At 40.2% G+C, this 20,261-nt stretch overlaps 2 protein-coding genes across 3 annotated transcripts; one reads left to right on the forward strand and one right to left on the reverse strand.

Moving 5' to 3' along the window:
* The first annotated feature begins 152 nt into the window (after positions 1-152).
* On the forward strand, positions 153-11,663 carry si:ch211-221n20.8 (uncharacterized protein LOC100034409 homolog). 2 transcript variants are annotated; one of them, XM_061033210.1, is made up of 23 exons: positions 155-647; positions 1,083-1,228; positions 1,343-1,400; positions 1,493-1,672; positions 1,889-2,014; positions 2,154-2,294; positions 2,686-2,811; positions 3,130-3,162; positions 3,558-3,680; positions 3,864-3,986; positions 4,152-4,274; positions 5,169-5,291; positions 5,573-5,695; positions 6,444-6,569; positions 7,094-7,222; positions 7,339-7,431; positions 8,207-8,302; positions 8,552-8,647; positions 8,917-9,012; positions 10,384-10,485; positions 10,573-10,678; positions 10,833-10,949; positions 11,356-11,663. In XM_061033210.1, the coding sequence occupies exons 2-23, from the start codon at positions 1,103-1,105 to the stop codon at positions 11,432-11,434; spliced, it is 2,445 nt and encodes an 814-aa protein (XP_060889193.1). In that variant the 5' UTR covers positions 155-647; positions 1,083-1,102; the 3' UTR covers positions 11,435-11,663. The 2 variants fall into 2 exon arrangements, with proteins under 2 accessions (XP_060889194.1, XP_060889193.1); XM_061033211.1 differs by lacking the exon at positions 3,130-3,162 and having other exon boundaries at positions 153-647.
* LOC132960434 (cytochrome P450 2J2-like) lies at positions 11,316-19,110 on the reverse strand. Its single transcript, XM_061033213.1, has 9 exons — positions 18,784-19,110; positions 18,501-18,663; positions 18,009-18,158; positions 17,757-17,917; positions 17,310-17,486; positions 17,031-17,172; positions 16,615-16,802; positions 15,028-15,169; positions 11,316-12,160 (listed from the first exon to the last, which is right to left on the reverse strand). Exons 1-9 carry the CDS (start codon positions 18,985-18,987, stop codon positions 11,973-11,975), a joined length of 1,515 nt encoding a protein of 504 aa, XP_060889196.1. The 5' UTR covers positions 18,988-19,110; the 3' UTR covers positions 11,316-11,972.
* Positions 19,111-20,261: the final 1,151 nt, after the last annotated feature.

Consider the following 20,261-nt stretch of genomic DNA (forward strand, 5'->3'; position numbering starts at 1 on the left):
CATTTGAAATATTTATAGTTGTATATTTACTGAATTTTATGATGTTACCTGAGCTGAGAGGAGAGACATCAGCAGCCACTAGGATAATTGTAATTGTTTTAATTAGTAAAAAAGATACACAAATACATGACACATTGCATAGAATAACTAATGTGGGCCATGAAAGAATTACCATTTTGAGATTTATAAGTTGTCCATGTCGAAATGATAAATAGTCACCTGCTGCCCTCATGTGGAGTTTTGCTCTTTGATGTTTTTTCTTGAAGCACTTTGTTTTACACCTCGGTGTTTTTCGCTTGTGAAGTGCCCCATGTCTGCTGGCTTGTTTATGACCTCCATGTCAGGGTTCAAAGCAGGGGCATCTTGAAGCATTCTGCGGGTCTGCCTGACTGCTGCTCCTCTTTATTGCGTTGTTTTGGGAGCTGTGGAATGGGAAGTGCAGATTTTTTTTCTGGACAGGATGTAGAGTCACTGCTGTAATGTAGGATACAGCCCCCCCTACTCCATTCTGACACAGAGCTGGCTCACGGCTGCACGAGTCCGCATCTGGAGACGACAGGAAGCACATTTCTCTGCATCTGGATTGAAGTCATTGCTTCTGTAGCGGCTGTTTATTTTTTTTTTTAGCACGAGAACACGTAACCCGGGTAAGTCGTTGGAAACGGGTTTGTTACACGTACTCGCATTTATCACTTCACAACTTTCAAGTAGCCTTAAGTTCTTCCCACTTGATGGTGTTTCGTATCGCAAAAGTTTTCGCAAAATAAATGCACGTTTTTCAAACCATAACATTCAGACTATTTTTTTAAGCACACTTTAACGTAGGCCTAAAGGACTATTGCAGTTTCTATTGTTCTGAGGAGACAGCCCAGGGGGTTGATGTAAAACGTAATAACAGGGTGCTCTAACCTCTGTTGTTTGGCCTGCCCAGACATGCATGGCTTTTGGCTGCTGCATACAATACACTAGTAAAGTTCCAGTCATTCTGCCCTCAACAGAATTATATGCATTATTAAACCATCTGAGCTCCTTCTGCAGACCTGCAGAGTTGATGGCTCTGTGAACTCATTTCATCCCTGTAGGCCGGATACAGATTCAGTTGATGATGACTCACCTCTGGACCCTTCTCTCAGTCCTGCTGTTGGTTTTGTCTGAAGCTCTGAACAACCCTGAGGAAAATGATAATGAAGTTATGAAACTCACAGGGGTGGAGCTCTCAAAGAGCCAGGTCAGTAACAAAGCAATACCTTTTAGTTTCTTTGTTGTCCTTTTTTTTTTTTTTTGGATGTGATGGATTCATTGAATGCAACTTAGTTTGTCAGTTTACCTGTTTTACAATCAGGTGACTGAAAATGCCATTGGAAATCTGAGTGAAACACAGAGCAACACACCTACTACATGTGAGTTTACTGACTATTTCTGTGGTCCCCCCCCCCCCCCCCCCCCACACACACACAGTTTTCTTTAAATTCCCTGCCTTTTTCATTCACAGTAGCAGCTCCCTTGAGCACAACAGGTTCTGTGAGCAGCAGTTCAGCTCCTCAGTGTCCAGGAAACCAAGTGATGCTGGAGAACATCACACACTGTGGCTGTCCTTCTGGTATGGTGAAGGATGGAGACAACTGCACCTGCCCTGTGGGCTTCTCTCTGGATGGAGCTGCAGGCTGTAAAGGTAAGAAGAGGCATGTGGGAAGATGTGTTTTTCCTTTTTCTCGCAGGACTTTTCTTAAGGACAAGGTAACAGCTTGTCTTAGCTGAATTAAACTATAGTTTATATTCGTATTTTGTCCTGACGTACCCATTTATGAACAAGTGGATTTTTTTTTTGCCAATTTGCATGCAGTGATGCCAGCTACATGTGGCATATTATCTCCTCTCCCCTCGACAGATGTTGACGACTGTGAAGCAGAGGAGCCAGGACCATGTGGTCTCCATGCCAGCTGCACTAATACCCCTGGCTCTTACTCATGTAGCTGTCTCCGTGGTTACCTGATGGGTTCTGTAGGATGCCAGGGTTCGTAGGCATCTGAGAGGATTTACTGTGTGTGTGTTAGCGAGCATGTTGATAAGAGAGTTTTGGCAATGTCTCTCAGTACTCTTCAGTTAATTAGCAGTATATAGTTATGATGCATGTGTGTCTTTGGGTTTTTCAGACATAGACGAGTGTGCTTTGGCTGCAGTGACGGGCCTGCAGGCCTGTCAAGGGGACGCAGAGTGCACAAACACCCCTGGTTCCTTCACATGCTCCTGTCGTCATGGATATGTAATGGCACTTAATGGAAGAAGCTGTGTAGGTGAGGCTGATGTTGACATCAGGTTTGTGTGTTTCTGTCCATATACAATAAAATAGTTTTTGTTCAGAGGCATTTTAACAAGCATGTCTTCAGCACCTGGGCTGAGCTAGAAGTTTGGGGTTACACATCGTTCCAGAGGACTTGTTGACAGGATAGAAGTATCTTATTGGGGTCTAAAACAACATATTACACTTTATACAGACAAATTATGAACCAAATGTAAAGCAGCAATGTCATAAATAAACATTTTATGACATATTTTAGACACCTCAAAACCACCTTAAGTTGATTACGTTTTTGAATTGTGATCATGTTTGTGACCCTGATGCACTGTATTATTTATTTATGGCTGTAAAAGAAAGTTTCTATCTTTGGGTTCCCCTTCCTGCAGACGTGGATGAGTGCAGCTTCGAGGAGCAGTGTCGTCGTGAACTGGGAAATGTGTGTGTGAACACTCCGGGCAGCTTTGTTTGTCAGTGCCAGCCAGGCTTCAGAGCAGAGGCCCCCGCCTGTGTCGGTAAATTTGTCTTTAAGCTTCTTCACAGCTGGATGACACTGATGTCTAGATTTGATCCAGTGTTGTGGGTTTCTAATATTTTGCTTGATTTGGCCCAGATTTAACTCCTGCTGACAGGGACACAGGCTTTGCAGGAGTTAGGGCTTAAGTCGGCTGCTTTGCTGCCTGCTCTCTTGCTCTTTGTTTTGTTTCCAGGCATCTAGCTCTACTTCTTGAACTTTAAGGACTTATTCCCTCTCTTGTGCTCTTTTCTGTTTGCTCTCTTTTTTAACATCTTTATTTGTTTTTTCTGTGACTTTTCTGCACTCGTGGTCTCAGGTCCTGTGTGTCCAGACTACACCGTGTGTCAAGGTATGTTGGCTTCCATGTTTAACACGAGCTGCTTGCTTTGATGAGGGTTTGGATTGTTAAGGTATACCAACCAAATCATATGCAACATTCACAATTTGGATTTGGTGTTCCTCATAAGAGTGTCTCGTAAAATATTGTTATCTTCTTGCCCATTCTTGAGTGTTCCAACTGCAAAATTCTAATGTTTAATGCCCATTAAAGACCTGATTGGTGCTGGGTGGCATGGAAATAATTTAGTCACTCTGATGTTTAAAGTAAATTACTGGGTGCAGAATACTGCTTTTAACAAGCAATAAAATGTTTTATTGCATTACGTCAGAGTGAATTGTAATTAAAACATTTTTCATTCTGCTTGTGGTAAAATAATCTTCTTCTGGCGTCTGTCTCTGTCCCAGATGTAGATGAATGTGTGGAGAGTCCTGCGGTGTGTGATGGTCAAGGTGTCTGTGAGAACACGCTTGGGAGCTACAAGTGTGTTTGTCGACCGGGTTACCGGGGAAACGGCACACACTGCGAAGGTAAGCAATTAGTGCTGATGTCCCTCAATGGAAAACTCTTTTTCTGGTAGATGGGGTCAACTTCCTTGTGTGCCCATGTTTTAATGCTTGCTGTTCTGCATTCCATTCAAATGATCCAGAGGGGCAGGACAGTGTTCTTTGAGTGGAAATGAAATGAGTGTTTAAAAGTTTTCTTGTTTCCAGACGAGAATGAGTGTGCATCAGGTGGTCACGGGTGTGACACAAATGCTCGATGTGGCAACATCATTGGCTCGTATTTCTGCCAATGCTACCATGGCTATAACGGCGATGGACACTCTTGTTTTGGTGGGTAAGCCGTGTTTGTGTGTGATTTCCCAAAGTGTGTGCCTCTAATGGAACTTAGTGTCTCTGAGGCTCTGCCAGCAATACTTGTTCAGTACTAACAAGTAGAAGCACTTGGGCACTCTCCACTCACAACACGATGCTCCTTTGGGATTTCTCTATTTGCAGACATAGATGAGTGTGCTGTGAACAACGGCCACTGTGAACACAACTGCTCCAATGAACAGGGAGGGTACAGCTGCCAATGTGGCTCAGGCTTCCAGCTCCACCAGGATGGACACAACTGCACAGGTAAGAACTGGGGAGGAGGGTGTTGATTAATATACTGCTAGTACCAACATGAGCTAATCCTTGATTCTTGCTCAACGCTTCAAGTGTGTCCGTGGCACACTGAAAATAACTTTACTGTATTTTATTGTGGGCGAAACGAATGGTATGTTACCGCAACCATGGGCACCTGAGAACGTCCAGGCCATGCCCGGGATACCCTGTTGGGCCACTTAATAATTCTACTTCTGTTGTAATTATTAACATTAAAAAGCTTCAAGCAGGTCAAAGCCTTGCCTTTAAGTCTTTCTTTAAAACAAATAGCAGGGAGCGTTTGATGATTAGCCCATCTGCCCCAGACAAACTGAATATCTAGCTAGAATCCTAAAACAGTTTGCTTACCTAGGCTAAGCCTAGCAAAAGTGGTTGGACTCAGGGAAAAACAGCTAGGCTGCCATTGTAAAAAGAAAAAACAAGTAGTTTTGCTTCGCTTGGCTAAAGACAGCGTTCACTGTTAGGCTGCAGGCACTAACATAGCAGTCTATTTCAATCAACTCTCAGCAAATAGTAGAGTACTAACGAATGTTCCCTGTTGATGAGTGACTTCTTTAAGCATATTTTCTTAATATATTTGTAGTGGCATATGTTGCTTTTTGTTATTAGAAAAATTAAGTCCATTAATGTGCATTGTTGAGTGCCACAATATTTCTTTTCATAGTACCACTTGGGGGCGCCAAGGCCAAAGATTTTCCCCATAATTGTGTGACCAGCTTTAAGAGATTACTCTTTTGACATGTTCTCATTGATATGTTGAAGCAAGTGATAGAACGACTGGGGAATAGAGTTTGATTTAAGTCAAAACGAGCCTTTACAGAGAGTCTTTTGCCATTATTTTAAGTAATGTCTCTGATCCCACAGATGTTGATGAGTGCTTGGCGCAGAATGGGACCTGTGGGCACATTTGCATCAACACTCAGGGATCGTTTCAGTGCTCCTGCAGGCCCGGCTACCAGCTGCACATTGATGTTCACACCTGTGTTGGTCAGTCACTCAACATCACTCTGTCACTTCACCACTCAGTGATGTGTACCTGCTCATTTACATCATTTAAGCTTGTTTATTTATCAGCATGCAGCATAGCCTAAAACTGCCATGAATATTTTGTCTCACGCTCTCATTTTGTGTGTGCATCTTTTCTGCCCAACCATGAAAGGATGTCTTTCAGGCACATTTTGTAGAATGAGTGAAAGCCAGACTCAGTTTGGTGTCAGTTGCACACCAGAGGTAATGATTTCCCAAACATTTTTTACATGTGTGTGCAGACATTGATGAATGTAAACTCCAGAATGGCGGTTGCTCTCACACCTGCAGCAACTCTCCAGGAGGACACACCTGCCACTGCCCTCCTCCTCTGCTGCTCGACACAGACAACCTCTCCTGCAGCAGTATGTCACATATACACTTTCAAGTTTTAAATATCAGAATGCTTTGTGAATATAATGGGGTAAACAAATCGTGTTTATAATTTGAATATGAAGACTTCACAAGGCAAGTCAAACTGTTCCCGTGGTGTTATTGTTTTCCTGTGTCCATACTTCTCATATTAAGGTCTTGGTTCACACTGAGGTCCACATGTCACAGATTATAAACAGGTCCACAAAGAGCACACACTGCTGTGGAAAACATACAGAAGTTCCATCATACAATTTTACAACAGTTAATGCTTAAGTGTTAAACAGTAGCAAAGTTTATCCATATAATTCTGTCTTTAATCATTTGACAGTATTACCATGTATATAATTGTTATAAAAGGCTACAAATTGTAGCATTAAGAAAACGTTTTTGTTCGATAAAGATACAACTTGTCATCTTTTAAACATGTCCAACAATTTGACAGTTAAGCTGCTTATAGGCAGACGATAATTGATTACTTTCATCATCAGATTAGCATCATCTACCGTTTTGTTTAACTCAGACAATTTTTGTCTAGGAAATGTAATAAAAGAGACAAAAATGCCTATCCTCATTATTTAAAGAATATGAGCAAATTTCATTAAAAAAGGATGAATTTTTGAGTTCTCCACAGATTTGTACTTTTTTGCTCTTCATTGTTAAAACCTTTAAAAAATGTAACTTGCAAATAATAAATAAATAAATAATTCCTTCTTTTCCTTTTTTATTTGTTCTGAACAGATGTAACATCTTGCAATCTTAGAAATGGTGGCTGTGACCATGTTTGTGCGGTGAATGCAGAGGGACAGGTCCAGTGTAACTGTCGAAAAGGCTGGAAGTTGGGCGAGGACCACCGGAGCTGCGTTGGTGAGATCCCTCACACTGGCATCATCACTTTTAAAGACACTATGGGCTTTTATTTGATATGAAATGTGAATGTTAATTTTTAGTACACATCATCCCAGTTGGATGGGGTTCTTTAATTGTAAGTATGCACTATGATGCAAAAATGTTTAGCCTTGGCCATCTGTTAAAGCAAACACCTAAGCATTCATCAGGCACATACAACAATTATTGCTCTGGTCCTTTAGATAATAACAGGGCGGAACTGAAAAGGTATAAACAGCTGAAATAAACTTTTTTTAATACATTTGACATTTGCCAGGCCTCTGTGTTAATACGATGAAAAGCCATTTGAGTTTGAATGTCTGCTGACAGCTGATTATTCTGAGGGCTTCAGCTGTGGCAACTCCGTATCAGTGGTATCAGGTGGTCGATCAGCCGAAAAATAAAATGAATAGACTCTGGATTTTGTTTGTTTGGGTTTGTTAAAATGTACAAATGAAAACCTTTGAAAATGATAACTATCATTCTGTTTTTTTGGTTATAAGATGTCAATGAGTGTGGGGACTTTACGAACGGAGGCTGTGAGCAGCTCTGTTTGAACCACCCAGGTGGATTCAACTGCACCTGCAGAGAAGGGTATCAAGTACAAACGGACGACCTCACAAAGTGCAAGCGTGAGTCAAACGTCAAACATGTCAGAGTCAATCATGAAGCATGTAAGCAAAAGGACTTAGTTTATGAAGAGTCTATTAATTTGATTTGTTCCCTTTTTACCTCTCTGCCGTTCCAGCTGTGTGTGAGCCTCCCTGTCAAAACTATGGAGTGTGTGTGGCCCCAAACAGCTGTGACTGTCCTCCAGGTTACCCTGGACTCGGCTGCTTAGGTACAAATATGGAATGCTGTATATGTTTTTTATATGTGTAGTTGTTAATTTCACAGCTTTTAGCCATTCAGTGGATACTTAAATAACTAAATCAGACAGTTAGGGTAGCATTAGTCTCAAAACTAAAATTGACACAATGTGCCATCATCACACGATTGAGGACATTAAATAACACTAAGAGAGACAAAACATACTATTAGCCATGGTTTAGAAACGTATAACTCTATATGTCTTCAGCCTATAAGCTGCAATGCACTAAAGCTCATTGGTTAAATCCAGCGTCCTGTTTACAGAGGCCCTTGAAGCAGCGGCCCAAAATTTGCCCTCTCCCACCCTCGGCCATTTGCCACATGTCATCAATCAATCTCTCATCCCTGTTTCTGACTCTATCCACTGTCCTGTCCTCTCTATATAGGCCTGAAAACCCCCCCAAAATAAACCAAATAAAATTACCCAAAAATGATTTTAAAAAAACAACGTCCAATCTATAATGCATTACTGGTTAAGGTATGATATTCAAAATAATTGCATTCCATGTATTTTTTACATAGCTGTGTTTACTGCAAAAGGTCTTTCTAAAGCCCAGCAGATTTCATTCGTCTGTTATGTTGTTGGCAAAAATCATTGGTAACAATTCATATCCTTGTGAAAGATTGGGAATGGGTTTACTTAAAAGTAAGTGCTGATTGTATGTTTATTTAGTTCTGTAAATGAAAAAATGTAACATTGCTGTGAAACATGGTTGTACTAAACCATGCTGGTTGTGTGTTTTTAGCCATGTGCTCCCCGCCCTGTGCTCATGGAGGCACCTGTATGCGCTGGAACGAGTGCCTGTGTCCTCCTGGTTGGACCGGTGCTGGCTGCCACACAGGTATGTTACCTCTGACCAGGATGTCAGTACTTCTGTACCATCACACACTGAAGAGACTGTGTCTATACACAAGAGGATATATATATATATATATATATAAATATATATTTTTTATATTGATCAAAGAAAAGTATGGTTGATGGCTGATTTTTTTTGTGTTTCAATAGATTATCTTTTTTTACATCTTTTCCTATCTTTTGTTATTTCCATATATCCTGCTTTGTCTATTTCTGTGTGTGTCTTGCTCAGCGGTGTGTGAGCTGCCCTGTGCTAACGGTGGGCGCTGTGTGGGGCCCAATACCTGCCAGTGTCCCTCTGATTACACCGGCCCCCAGTGCCTCTTACGTGAGTGACACAAACCACCAATACATCTGGCATAGTTACACCAGACATGCAGAGACTTCTGTGTGGTAGGCTGGTAGCTAATCATTTCTACCCCCCTGTCTGCTTTACAAGCAGTGCTTAACGAGCAGTGCCTGGTAGCAGTGAATTAGGTTGTACTGAAAGTTTATAGACAAACAAAAAGGAAGAACTAAGATTATGCTGTTTAGTTTACTCCCATGTTCCTGCAGAGAATGACTTCTATCTGGTTGTTGTTGTTGTTGTTTTTGCAGCCCTGTGCACTCCTGCCTGTCTGAACGGGGGAAGATGTGTAGATGTCAACCAATGCATATGTGTTGGTGGATGGCAAGGCGCTCGGTGTCAGAGAGGTAAGATTACATCCACTGCATTTATAGCTGGCTATAGATACTGAAATAAAAAAAAATCTTTTTTCATACAGGAGTCATGATAAACTCACATTTTAGAGGTCTAATATGTTAGATATTTAGTGAATTAAATAATAAGAATAGACTTAAAGGAAACATGCTTTGTTGAAGTGCTGGCTTCTCTGGCAACAACGAAGCAGCCAGCATGTCCTTCTAAGTTTCCACTAAGGTGCGGAATGGTTAGTTTTTGTTTTGACCAGATAAGTAGACGGCACCCCTACACAGGGGCAGTATTGCCCCTCGTCCCTCAGTTTGCCTGGCGAATGGCAAACCAACAGGTGTTGCAGCGATGATAAGGACAGATGCTTTAGAGAAGAAACAAAGGCGCTACATTTGTTCTTTTATTTCATGAGCTTTGAGGCTTTTTAAACAAAGCCGGATTTTGGTTGTTTCCTACTTTTGATGCTGCATACTCACTTATTACTGCTTCTTGGATATTTTATGCATGTTATGAGTGAAAGATGACAATGGCATGTATGTACTGTGTATTAACCTTTGAGAGGTAAGTATTATTATTGGCTTCTGACAGCAGTTTCCCTTTTGGAAACAACCTTTACAGTAAACATCCAAATGGACCCTCATGGACCCATAATCACATGAAAATAAAAACTGTACACCAGAAACACGATGTCCATTTTATGGCAGTAATTCCAATCCAAAAAACAAGTTCTATCAAACATTTACACATTTTTATTATACTCTTCTTTCTCCTGTGGGGAATACTTCATACTTATTTTTCTTCATGTCCTCTATAAACCTGAAGCTGAAACAGTCTCAGAGGAGGAAATCCCTGCCCAGTTAATCTGTAAACATTTATTGTTCGTCAAACTTAATCTGAAGGCTGCTGGAGATTATCAGATTGGAATTAATGTATGAAGCAGTAATTAACAAAAAATACATATTGAAGCTTTAGAATGGAGATTTTAAATAATCTTTCATCAAAGAGAATTGTTGAACCCTTGCTCAACAGGCTTACTATACAAAACAAGCACAGTCCAGCTGAAAGTCCAGATTAGAAATACTGATGACCCAGTTTAAATGTATGTTTTTCATTCCAGTTTCAAACGTTCAGGCGGGCAATAACCCCTGGAGAGACACTATGTCTATGAGGGTTGTGTGTCAATGAATATGTCCTCTTTCTCTACCATTCTTGTAAGCATGGCATCAAAGGATAGGATAATATGCCCCTAAAAAAGGCCTGTTACACTTTCATTCTGCAAAAAAAAAAGAAAGATGGATTCAACTGATCAGTTAAAAGGGGGCCTTCAGCTGCCAGGGGTCATTCTAGATTTTATTTTTTTATGTCTCCAACAGAGCCTGTTGTGTGTCACAAACCTTGTAAGAACGGTGGAGTTTGTGTCGGCCTCAACAGGTGCCAATGTGCCAAAGGATTTACTGGAGACTTATGTGAAACAGGTTAGTATTTGTGTTTGTGTGGGTGTGAGTATTTAAGACCTTTATTAGCCTTTACATTAAGAGTCATGCTGTGTGCTACGTCTACAGCTGTGACCACCCCCTGTATACCACCCTGCCAACATGGGGCTACCTGCAGTCCTCACAACACCTGTTCCTGTCCTGAGGGCACAGCAGGCCTGCGCTGTGAGAAACTGTGAGTATGAACACTCAAAAGACTTAAACGCTGAGAATCAATGAGAATCGATCAGCAGGTTTTCCACTATCTGCCTTGATTATATACACACGTGTAATGTCTTCAGAACACTGTAGCTTTTCTTCATGGATTTGAGTGTTTGTGTCTTTCCTAGGACATGCCCTGTGGTCACCACTGTGGTCAGCATGGCTCGGGCAGTGAGAAAGGCCTTTAGGGAAAGTTATGTTGACCGGTGTGGACCCCTTGGAGTTCAGCTTTGCACTAAATACAGGTAACATGGTTCCTTATTTCGTCCCCTTAATCTGGATTATACTTAATTATGTTTGTTTCATCTTTTTGAAGAAACAGATTGGTGTTGACTTATTGCAGAGCTGTTTCCTACAAAGTTCAATGGACTTCTGAGGACTTGCTGAGAACCTTCCTACATCTCACTTTCTTCTTCTGAATTTACTGAAATATAAGGCATATTGACATGAATTAAATATACTGTGAACGTATTTGTAAAAAGTAGTTCAAGCTCAATTTGAAACCCTATGTACAAAGCAAATATAAGGTGTTCAATATGAGAATCATAATATATAAATGAGATGGGAAGAGATGAGATAGATCCCAAGAGGTGAAACTGAAGAGTTACATCTGAATATAATCATGTATGACAATGCTTTGTCTGCTTCCAGAATAAACCAGGCACGTGTGTACCTGCAAGCCTACAGAGTGGGCTACAAAATCCAGTGTCCACAGAGGAAGGGCAGGTGAAGCATTTGCATCTCACCCTGAGGAAACAACCAACAGACAACATTTGGGGAAACATAATAAGGCATGGCACAAGAAATTGAATGAGATGTTCAAAGACCTTTAATAAAGCCTCTATTTGCCTCAAGCTTGTTTACATGCTCTGTGACGTATTCTGAAAACAATCTTTGAATCAATTTTCTACAATATAAATTGTTGTTAGCATTGTGATATAAATATTCCTTAGAATAAATTATGTGTGGTTTCATTATTTGCCAGGCCTAGCTAAAACCTATTAAATGTTACTATACAAAATGGTGTCATATTGTGATGTGTGATTTTGTAAATGACAGGAAATACCTTTTCTTTTTTGTTTGCTCAAGTATTGTGCAAATTGTGTAAATGTAAGATTAATGTATGGCCTAAAACAAAGTCACTTAAACTAGAGGATCACAACTACTGCCAAAAGCTCAAATGAAAGGTTACAACGTAGACCAAAATCAATCGTGGAAAGAAATTAACTCAATCACAGTTATAAGTCTTAAAGAGTATAATTTGTCAATTAAAGCTTTTCTAAGCGTGAGGTTGCACAGATTTCATACTGGCATGGTGCCAGAGTGACCCCAAAGACAAAGTCCAACACAGGCTTTACCCCAGCAGGCATTGAGAAGGTGAAGTGCTGCATAAAAGAGGTGAAGGAAAGGAAAAGTTCCATCTTTGCCAGGTTCTCACCAAGACACAGCCGCTTACCTGAAACAGGAAAACGTGTTATTTTCACAAGGTCTTATTTTTAAACTTTTAACAGAAAGGTCAGATATACCCCGAAACCACTTGTAAGAACTGCTTTAAGGTCTGCTGGTGCCTATTTTGTAGAGCAAGATTAAAGATTAAAGAATTCTCATTCTGGATCTTTTCAACTACTCTGTATTTAGTAAACAGTAAAAATAGAGAGAGAGACAAGCCTGTCTCTGTTTAGCCAAAACAAATAATCTCAAGATGTTTTGAGCCTTCAATAGGAAATTATTAATGTGTTAAAACTTTCATCTGATAATAATTATTATAATAGTGCTCACTTCTTGATCAACAGAATTTATTCAAGCCTGGCCAATACTTTAATATATATAATATATAACAGTTTTCTTTATATTGTGGGTGGACAACTATATAAGACCTATGGCCTGTGGTCCTGCAGAAAAACACTGAAGTTCTGGCAGATTATAAAGCGGGAAATTAATAAGATTATGTCTATTAGCATAAAGGCAAGGCAAGTTTATTTATATAGCACATTTCAGCAACAAGGCAATTCAAAGTTTGAATGGGGTGTGTGACTTCCTGGGCTTCTGCAGCCAGCCTGAAGTGGACACTCAATGAACTGCGTGTCAGAACAAGCTCTGATCTGAAAACTAGGAAGGTCTTGTCAGCTAGGTGGGTGAATTGAAACTTGCTTTGAGTAGATATTGATAGTGCAACCACAGATCAATATCCAGCTTGGAACAACCAAACTCATGCCCACAAAGTCTGCCTGGAACCTGGGTGTCATGATTGATGACCAGCTAACTTTCAAGGTTCAAGTAGCCTCGATTGCCCGGTCATGTCGATTTGCCCTGTACAACATCAGGAAGATCAGACCTTACCTGTCAGAACATGCTACACAGCTCCTGGTACAGGCTCTTGTGATATCACGCATCGACTATTGCAACTCTCCACTGGCAGGTCTTCCTACATGCACTATCAAACCTCTGCAAATGATACAAAATGCAGCAGCACGACTAGTCTTCAACCTTCCTAAAAGAGCACATGTCACCCCGCTGTTCATCTCCTTACACTGGCTTCCAGTTACTGCTCGCATCAAATTTAAAACTCTGCTGCTCGCTTACAAAACAGCGACAAAAACGGCTCCTCCTTACTTTAACTCTCTCATCCAGGTCTACACTCCCTCCCGCCCACTACGCTCTGCCAATGAAAGGTGTCTGGTCCAACCTTCACAACAGGGTCCTAAGTCTCTGACTAGACTCTTCTCCTCTGTCGCCCCCCGGTGGTGGAATGAACTTCCAAACTCCATTCGATCTGCAGAGTCCCTCTGCACCTTTAAGAAAAAGCTAAAGACCCAGCTCTTTCATGAATACCTACTAACTTAATGATGATGGTCTCCATATCATTGATGATGATGATGGTTGTGACGATTGTTTTTGTTTGATAACGGCGACTTATAAGATGGTTTCTATACTGATTAGAGCTCTCGAGAACTGCCGTCAATGTTGTGCTTTGCCTCTGTGCAATGCCTGTCAGCACCTGTGTGTCCAATCGGACTCAAAGCTGATTGTTTGCTCTTACTGACATTGTTCCTTTTTTTTTTTCTAGATCCTTGCTTGTGTTATACTTACTCTCTGATGTACGTCGCTTTGGATAAAAGCATCTGCTAAGTAAATTGTAGAATTGTAGAATTGTGGAACTGCAGGATTTTGCACTTCCGCATTGGCTTCCTTTTTCAACACCAGAGGTTGCATCTTGGTTCGGAGAGATATTTGGAGCAAAGGCTCATGGGACTGTTCATGTTCAGTTAGAAAAGTTTGCTTATCACATTAAAATCATTGTTCAGTTATTAAGTTGTTTATTTACTGCCATTTTCACTGTGATATAGAATGTGAATTGACCCATTTGTAATGCCTACCTTGGTTACTGTTGCTAAGTTGGATAAAATTTAAAACAATTGAAAATAACTTGAGATTTGAAAGACTTGTATTTGTATTTAATTGATTTGATTCTTTTAGGCCTCTTGGTGTCAATGACAGAATAAGGTTAGTGGCTGATAGCGTCTGTACACAATTTGACAATCACAGCAACATCAATTAGTTCTAAATGCTGCAGAGTGTGAAATGTCAAAGGGCATGCTGGGATATCTCATGACGGGCGCAAGGCTGACGGTGTACATTCTTTAATATGTTAATCATGACAGGGTTCCCAAAAATACGAGTTCACGAAACCCAATCACTCTTTCTCCGTGATCCGCTCCTCGGACATGACAACAACATAACTCATACAAACACAGCCTAGTACTCCAGGTTTCTGTCCTAACGGTGTGTTCCCACTACACATTTTCAATTTGCTGTAAGAAATAGCAGGACAAATGTTAAGTGTACGCTGTGTTTGCAACAATAAACGACCCAAATCATCAGGACCCAAGCAGGGCTCCTGTACTTTGCCTTGTTCAAGCGTCTGGGTTGGCCCCAAAGTTAGCCAGAAGTAGGGAGGTTCGAACCTTTTATTTGAAGAGGTTGATTTCCAGTGTTTAGAAGTTTTAGGATGCAATGGTTTTGCATCAACCGCACCCATTATGTTATATTTTGTCAACCTGTCTATTCACAGTTGCCGTTGCAACTGTAATTGGAGATAGTAGTGATGCAAGATTGCTCACTCCTCAACAATTCAGCTCCGGAAAATTATATTCTGTTCACCCACATCATGAAAAACATGCATGATGACGTAACTGAAGAATAATTGCTAGCTTAAGGGTCATTCTGCAATAACTGAGGAAGGCTATATTTTGCCTTTTTAATCTCCTGTAATTACAAGTAAATAAAGACACAAATAAGACAAGGCATTGTGGTGCTCCTCACCTGCAGAGAAAGGGATGAAAGCAGCTTGTTTCACAAACTTGCCCTCCTCGTTCAGAAAGTGTCCTGGGTTGAAGGTAAAAGGCGTCTTCCACTTAGTCTGGTCAAAAAGCACCGAGGTCAAATTGGGAATGACTGTAACTCCCTGTTAATTAGAATATTACAATAATATTATAAATGTAGGGTAGCCTTGAAGGTCGAAACACACACGCTAAAAACTTTTTGTCAGAACACAACAGTCACAATCAAATAAGTCATTCCCTACCTTAAATGTTATCTGACCATAAAAAGATGTGTTTTCTGAAACGTCTTTGTGTTTTGTCAAGTGTTGTGCTGTGATATGTTATCGTAACCTGTTCAATTTTGTTGCGTTTTGTAGTGGGGAAAATGGGGAAAAAATTCATTTGAGGCCAAAATAAAAAAATAATATAATGTGTAAAATGTATTACCTATAACTATGGTACTTTGTACTTCATTTGTTGAAAATCAAACTGCAGGATTAAGAAGAGCCAATGAGAAGTATCTTAGAGAGTGCATGCAGGGAGTCTAATTCAGGTTAGGGCTGCCCGATATAGGTAAAAACTGACATTGCAATATTTTTTTCCCTGCGATATATATTGCGATATTTGTAAAGTTTACTGCTTCACTCTGTTCAGCTGAATTCTCCATGACTCTCCCTGAAATGATGATTACAGACTCTCACCTGTCTGCCTCTGTCTCTCACTGCCTCCGGAAACGTTATTTGTGTTTGCAAAGAGTTTAATCATGTTGATGATCTGCTGTTAATTATTGATATTGATCTATAATATTTCCTTCAAGTGATTCTTCTCACATCAGGTCAGACTTTTAATAACATGCTCATGCACTGAGGTTCCATCATTTAAGTTTCCCTCCTCGACCAAATAATATTATGGGGATATTTATTAAATATGTTAACGTGCTGCATTGTAAAGTAATGTAATGTAACGCTCTCTCTGGTGCATGCGCACATCGCGATGACGATGCAGAAACAATATATCGTGCAGCCCTAATTCAGGTCATGCAGTCTGATCAATCATAGAAGGCAGCACTATGGGTTTGAACTATATGAAGGTAGTCTAAAATGATCAGGGCAAACTACAGTATAGTAAATTCAAACATCCTCGAAGTGGAGACAGTAGCACAGTGTGTGTGTGTGTGTGTGTTTGACTTTGTGTAACATGCATGATGCAAAAGTGAGCTTCAATCATATTGTAAATCAAAAGATAAGCATGACACTCTGGTTTCTTTGATTCTTTGTTCACAAACCATAAATGAGCAGGGATCCTGAGTGAGAGAATTCAGTTTGATGTTTACTCTAGTAAGCATGATATAAACCATTTTTTGTATCAGACTCTGATCATCTCCTGTAAGGTTCCCTTGTTCTTCTTGAGGTGTTTTTAGATGTTTGAATATGGACACTGTTGCTGTGCTTTAAGTTAAGTTTTGTGTTCACTAAATGTGGTTGGTTACTTGAATTTGGTCCAATATGACCTTCAGGGCCAACCTATATTTTCAAGATGGTTTGGCCATGGAAGTGTGTGTGACATTTCACATTTTCTGAGAAATTACCTTCGGGATTGTGTAGCCTCCCAGCTGGATATCTTTGTTGGTCATATGAGGCACACTGAGAGGAACTATGTTGCTCATTCTCTGGATTTCGTGGAGGACAGCATCTGTAAAGGGCATGCTTACACGATCTTCCATTGATGGCTGTCTGGACTGTCCAATCACTCTGTCTATCTCAGCCTGGACTTTTGCTGTGAGGAAGGGAAACAGATATAGTAGTGAATAGATAGATATGTTTCTGTTTATTTAAAATCATTCAACCAGCCAAAAGAGGACATGTCTTTTACATATGTGAAGGACTCTGGTGTTAGCTCAGTATTTCCTTTGTATAAAATTAAATTATATCATTTAAAAAAAATACATGTTTGTGACCTTATTGGACATTTTTGAGTAAGAACTAGCCTGGTCAGTGCTCTTACCCTGGATCTCTGGGTACTTGGCCATGTAGAGGAAAGCCCAGCGCAGGGTTGTGGATGTGGTCTCAGAGCCGGCCACGAAAAGATCCAAGACGCACTCAATCAGGTTTTCCTCATCAAAAGTGTTGTCAGCTCTTCCCATATTCTAAGAATAAAACAAAATACGTGTTTTGTAAGATCAATAATTCAAGACCTCTGCACACAGCATTACTAAGAATATAAACTCAACAAGAACATCCAGTATCCAGTGTCACAAATAAAGCATCATCCAGTGCCAGTTACCGTCTGTATCTCATTCAGGTAGCAGTCGATGAAGTCTCTTTGATCCGAGGAATCCCAGTTTTGTTTGTGCTTCTTAAGCTCTTCTCTTATGAAAACCTTGATATCGTTGCAAATGAGCAGAAATGTCTGATGAGGTCCTGGCAAACGTCTCATCAGCCGAGGGAATGAGTTGTAAAACTGCAGAGTAGAGCAGATTGTAATGATAACATATGGAGGAAGAACTTCAACATAAGACTTTCTTTTTGTAATAGTCAATGCTTGAGATTGGATTCCAGTAAACTGTCAAGTATTTTAAACATATTAGATCTTCAGTTGTATCGTCATTTTTAAATGCAACAATCATATTAATCCATTTGCATTGATGATACAGTTTCCCACTAAAAATATACATTTCATAGCAATGGTACACAACTTAAATACTGTACCACAAGCTTGAAATTGTCATACCTGTGCCCAAATTGTTACTTGACATCGAAGTACTTCTTCAAAGTACATAATCAGTTTCCTGAACTTCTCATCAGTGTACTCAAAGCGATGCCCGAAAACCAGGGAGCAGATGATGTTGGAGATAGCGTTGCTGAGGATGAGGTGTGGATTGAAGGGCTTACCTCCACAGAAACACAGAAAATCAAATAATAATTGCTATATGCAGTTTTCTCTTACTGAATTTGTTGTCTGTATAATGTATTCAATATTCACCTTTATACCCATTTAATTCTTTTAAACAATAGTTTAATTCATCCAAAACAACAGGTTCAAGGGACTTCTTGCCAATTCCAAAATTTCTGAGGGTTGAAAGTGCGAAACGCCTCTGCTGCTTCCACAAGTGCCCACTACTTAAAATGACACCTGATGAGAAATCCATGAATGTGAAGTGGGAAAAACATAGAAATTGGCAGAATGTTAAACACATTTTTTCACATAATTAGTCATTGATCTGCATTTTGTTTTGGTTTAGATCTTGATAAAATGTAATCATCTAAGTCATAGAGGAGACAGCATATTTCATTCAATTTCACAGTCAGCAGAGCTTTTATTAACACAACACAATTACACAGGGGATGGAGTTAAAAGGTTATCTGTACACATACATTTTTTGTCAATTTATTATTGCAATAGAATACTCCAATCAGCAACTTGAGTTATTCAGATATCCATTCAATACTGCCTAATGTTGTTGTGTGTATTCACCTAGTCCTTTGCTCATATCCATATGCAGAGGGAGGGGTGGCCGGTCAGCCACACTGTCTCCTTGATTTACAAGAACTTCTTTCAGAGCCTCAAACCCATTCAAGACAACCAACCACTCCTGCCCCATCCGCAGGCTGTACACTTCTCCATATTTCCCTGCTAGCTGTGAGTAGATTCAAGAGAGGATATGATCTCAATGCTCATTTCACATGGAAAACATAAATAGAAGTGTCAGGTGACTGGTTATGTTTTAAATCATATATTTTTACACATGCTCATTAACCTGGGTCATACTCTCATGGGTCCTGTTGTGGTCCACCGAGAAAATGTTGCCAATGATAGGTAGAGCCCAAGGTCCTGGAGGGAAGCTGACCGGCCGGCGGTTCTTAATATAATCTGCAGTGAGGATAAAAATGGCAGTGAAGAGAAGGAAACTTTGGACATCCCAGTTCACATAGGTTCCAATGACAGACGAAATTGAATCCATACTGCAAACCAAGGCTCAAGTCTGATTTACAAGATTATGTCTTCCTTGCGTCTTCAATGAGTGAAAAGTCTTGTGTTGCCCTTAACCATAAAATGTAACCCTTCAGCTGCTCTGGGGGAGAAACTTTTTTTCATTGACTCTTGGCAACACCCCCGAGATTTTTTAGTTGAATTGAACTCTGATCTATCTATTCAATGGAAAGAGATACACAACACTGTAAATCAGTGACAATAAGTCAATCATTCAGGTTAAGTCTCTCATTTCTGCTCTCCTGGTCTCTATTTGTTATGTGAGAATGTGTCTGTTATCAATCAATCAATCTTTATTTGTATAGCGTCATTTCATTACAAGTGTTATCTGGAGACACTTTACAAAAGTCAGGTCAAAGACCTAACTTATTGCTTTATTACAAAGACCCAGCTTAATCCATCATGAGCATAGCACTTTAGCAAAAGTTACAGTGGCAAGAAAAAACATCCTTTTAACAGGTAGAAATCCAGGCTCACGACGCAACAGCCATCTACCGAAATGCAAAAACTAATAGTTATGTTTTACATGAAAACGATACTTTTCTGAATCAATTTTAGTTTTACATGATAGTTTTTAAAAAATGACATACCGGTCAACACTCAGTCCTCTCCTCCATGTGATGTCCCAATTAAACGCACAGTATGTAATATCCACCGCCAGGGGGCTAGCTCTCAATCAAAACAGTAGCCTAACAAAAGATGATATCGGGGAGGGCTCAGATAACGTTGGGGAATCATGGCAGTTCTACGGTGGCCGGTAGGGGTCAAACCCTCAGCAACTGATAAAACGACATACATTTAGGAAAACGCGCAGCATATATAGAAACGCTGCACATTCAAAAGCAAATGCAAACTACCACAACAAATACAAAGGCTGAAACGCGCTGCAAAGACACAAACGCGCTACAAATAGGCAAAACAACTGCATAAGCATCAAACGCGCTGCAAGTACAGAAACGAAACTTAAGTCAAAACACACACAACCAGAAAACAACAGCAAACACAGAAACGCTGCAAGTTCAGCCTTAAACGGAAGTGCTCCAGGCCTGTAGGGGCGCTGTGGAACTGTTTATTTAGCCTACTGGAGAGAGTAAGAGAGACAGCTAGGATCAGAAAGTTATGTTTAGATAGGGAAGTTGTATCGTTGAAAGACACAGGATAACTTTAATGTTACTGAAACGCGGAGATAAAGGGAGTCCGACCGATATTTTGACATCGGGGACGAGAGCCGAGTGTGGGTCTGTG

This window comes from Labrus mixtus, chromosome 3, assembly GCF_963584025.1.
Source record: "Labrus mixtus chromosome 3, fLabMix1.1, whole genome shotgun sequence".
NCBI classification, from domain to species: domain Eukaryota; kingdom Metazoa; phylum Chordata; class Actinopteri; order Labriformes; family Labridae; genus Labrus; species Labrus mixtus.